Source organism: Tupaia chinensis, unplaced genomic scaffold, assembly GCF_000334495.1.
Source record: "Tupaia chinensis unplaced genomic scaffold, TupChi_1.0 Scaffold149658_1, whole genome shotgun sequence".
NCBI lineage: Eukaryota > Metazoa > Chordata > Mammalia > Scandentia > Tupaiidae > Tupaia > Tupaia belangeri.
Window position 1 is genome coordinate 1347551 of NW_006209503.1, and position 2328 is coordinate 1349878.

Sequence of the window (2328 nt, forward strand, 5' to 3'; positions counted from 1 at the left end):
GAGAGAGACAGAAAGCGAGAAATCACCTCCAGGGGGGATGGCCACGTCGCAATCCCTTCTCCTCCATTCTCCTCTCAGGATCTTGGGCACGCACGCACACATGCGCCCAGTGTGAGTTTAAGCCACCGGGTCCGGGACACGAACCACGGTCGGCTACATGAGAGTCCAGTGACATAGCCATTATGCTAACTGCTGGTCCCCCCAGTCTCTTTCTAGTACTCCCTCTTGGCTGTCCCTTCTCCATGTTCTAAGTGTTCCAGCCCATACATGTACTGGGGAGTCTGGTCACAGCACACATGGGGTTACATGTCCTGACGGCGACCTCTGCGTCAGCCACAGCTTAACCCTTCTGCTCTGGTGGCAAATGCGATGCCCTCCTCCACAGGCTATGAAGGGGGCAGCTTGACGAAAATCCTCAAGGACATTGAGCAGAGCCCTTTGGTGATGCTGGACCGCTGGCACTTGGAAGTCATCCCCAGAGAGGAGGTGGAGAACGGAGACCAGGTCCCATACAGCATCATGAACAACTACTTCTCCATTGGCGTGGTGAGTTGGTCAGGGATGGCCTTTCTGCATGGAAGGGAAATGCCCCAGTCTCCGACTGTCCCCTCAAGGTCCCTACCTGTGCCCTCAGCATTCTCAAATCTGGCCTGCTGTGGACACCCTGACGACGCCACACCCCTCCCCTAGTTGTGGAGGAATGCTTTTCCCTCTAACTTTAACACAAGAAAAGAATCTACATTTTTCAAAAAGATAATTTACCCTTTGAAGCAGTGACAGAAAAGCAAACGGGCGAGGTCAGGACAGAACTCTCAGGTGAGTTTTCTTCGGAATTAGGAATTCTCACCCCTGAGAGAGGCCCATGTGCTAAGCTGGCTAGGCAGGTTTAGCACTTAGAATTCCTTCTCTCCTATTCTCCCCACTCCTCCCCATCCCGCTGCATACTCCAAGTGCTTCATAAGACTCCGGAGACATTTCCTCCAGGCTGACCCCTCGGACTGGCCACCCTGCTCCTCCTTGGTGCTCACAGACTTCGTGCTCCTCCTGTCGGTGTGCTTTCTGCACTGGATTGAGGGGACTGGTCTAATGTGCCTGTCTCCTGCCTCCCCAGCACGCGCGTGCACACGCACACACACACGCATCTCATAAGGACAGCGCTGTGTTCTCCTTCCACCCCCAGCACATCTATCGTAGCTCAGTTTCACTGAACTTGGCTCCTGGCCCACAGGGGATTGGGGTAAGCCCTGCTTCCCAGATTGTTGGGGACAGGGTGGAGGGAGGGGTAGCAATAATTCCCATCAATAAAGCCCGGGTTTAAGAGAGGGTGCAGCAAAGACACTTAGCATTTATTGAGCACCCACTATGTGCTCTCTCCTCCGGTAGGCTTTATACATTCCAGTCTTCACAGCCACCCTGCAGCATCTCTATCCCTCTTCCCACTCTCCAGATGAATTCCGGGACATTAACCTGCGAAGGCCCCGCCGAGGCACCTGCCTTACTGTGAAGGCAGTTCCTGCTGCCCTTGGGAGTCACACTGCCCAGTTCCCTACCTGGAGGAACCCCTCCAGGCCCGTGCTCTGGGCCCGACAGCAGGAAACCTGCTCTCTTCAACCAGCCTCACCTGTGCCTCTTTTGACAATTTTAGTAGGGGGAAAAAAAAAGAGGAAAGCAAAAGGCGAATGGTAGGTAGCTCGAGGGAATAACAGATTCAAGGAAAGGGTTTGTTTGTTTGTTTTTTATAAGAAGGCTAAAAGGAAAACCTGGGAGATGAAAGGGAATTTTTCAGAAGATATTTACCCTCTGGGTAAAGAAAAGCCCAGGGGAAGGTCAAGACGAAAGTCCTCCCCGAGCTGCAGTACTGGGAATTTAGGGGAGACCACATGGCCCCGAGCTGGCGTAGCAGGCGCAGTTCTTTCCTAGCCTCTCCTCTCCTCCTATAATTTTCAAATAATAATACTTTTTCTTTACAGAAGAGTTGTAAATTTAGCGTCTCTACAGATATTTTCTTGATTCTTACAATGAAAGGCATTCTATTTTCTGAGTAAGGGAACAGAGACTTAGATCAAGAGGACCTGTCTTGGGACCAGCAGTTAGCGTAATGGCTATGTCGCTGGACTCCCATGTAGTCAACCACGGTTCGCATCCTGGACCCGGTGGCTTAAAACTCATGCCAGGCGCGTGTGCGTGCGTGCCCAAGATCCCGAGAGGAAAATGGAGGAGAAGGGATTACGGCGTGGCCATCTCCCGTGAAGGGTGATTTCTCGCTTTCTGTCTCTCTGTCTCTCTCTGTCTGGCGAGTGCACACACCCTATAGCAAAAACCTCTCCA

General features: G+C 52.3%; 1 protein-coding gene across 3 annotated transcripts in view; it reads left to right on the forward strand.

Moving 5' to 3' along the window:
• DGKG (diacylglycerol kinase gamma) overlaps positions 1-2328 on the forward strand; it is a 235291-nt gene that overhangs the window by 128318 nt on the left and 104645 nt on the right. For all 3 annotated transcript variants that reach the window (XM_006171475.2, XM_006171477.2, XM_027769454.1), the window contains one exon: positions 386-546. In XM_006171475.2, the coding sequence (XP_006171537.1) occupies positions 386-546 (161 nt within the window). The remainder of the gene's footprint in view (positions 1-385; positions 547-2328) is intronic.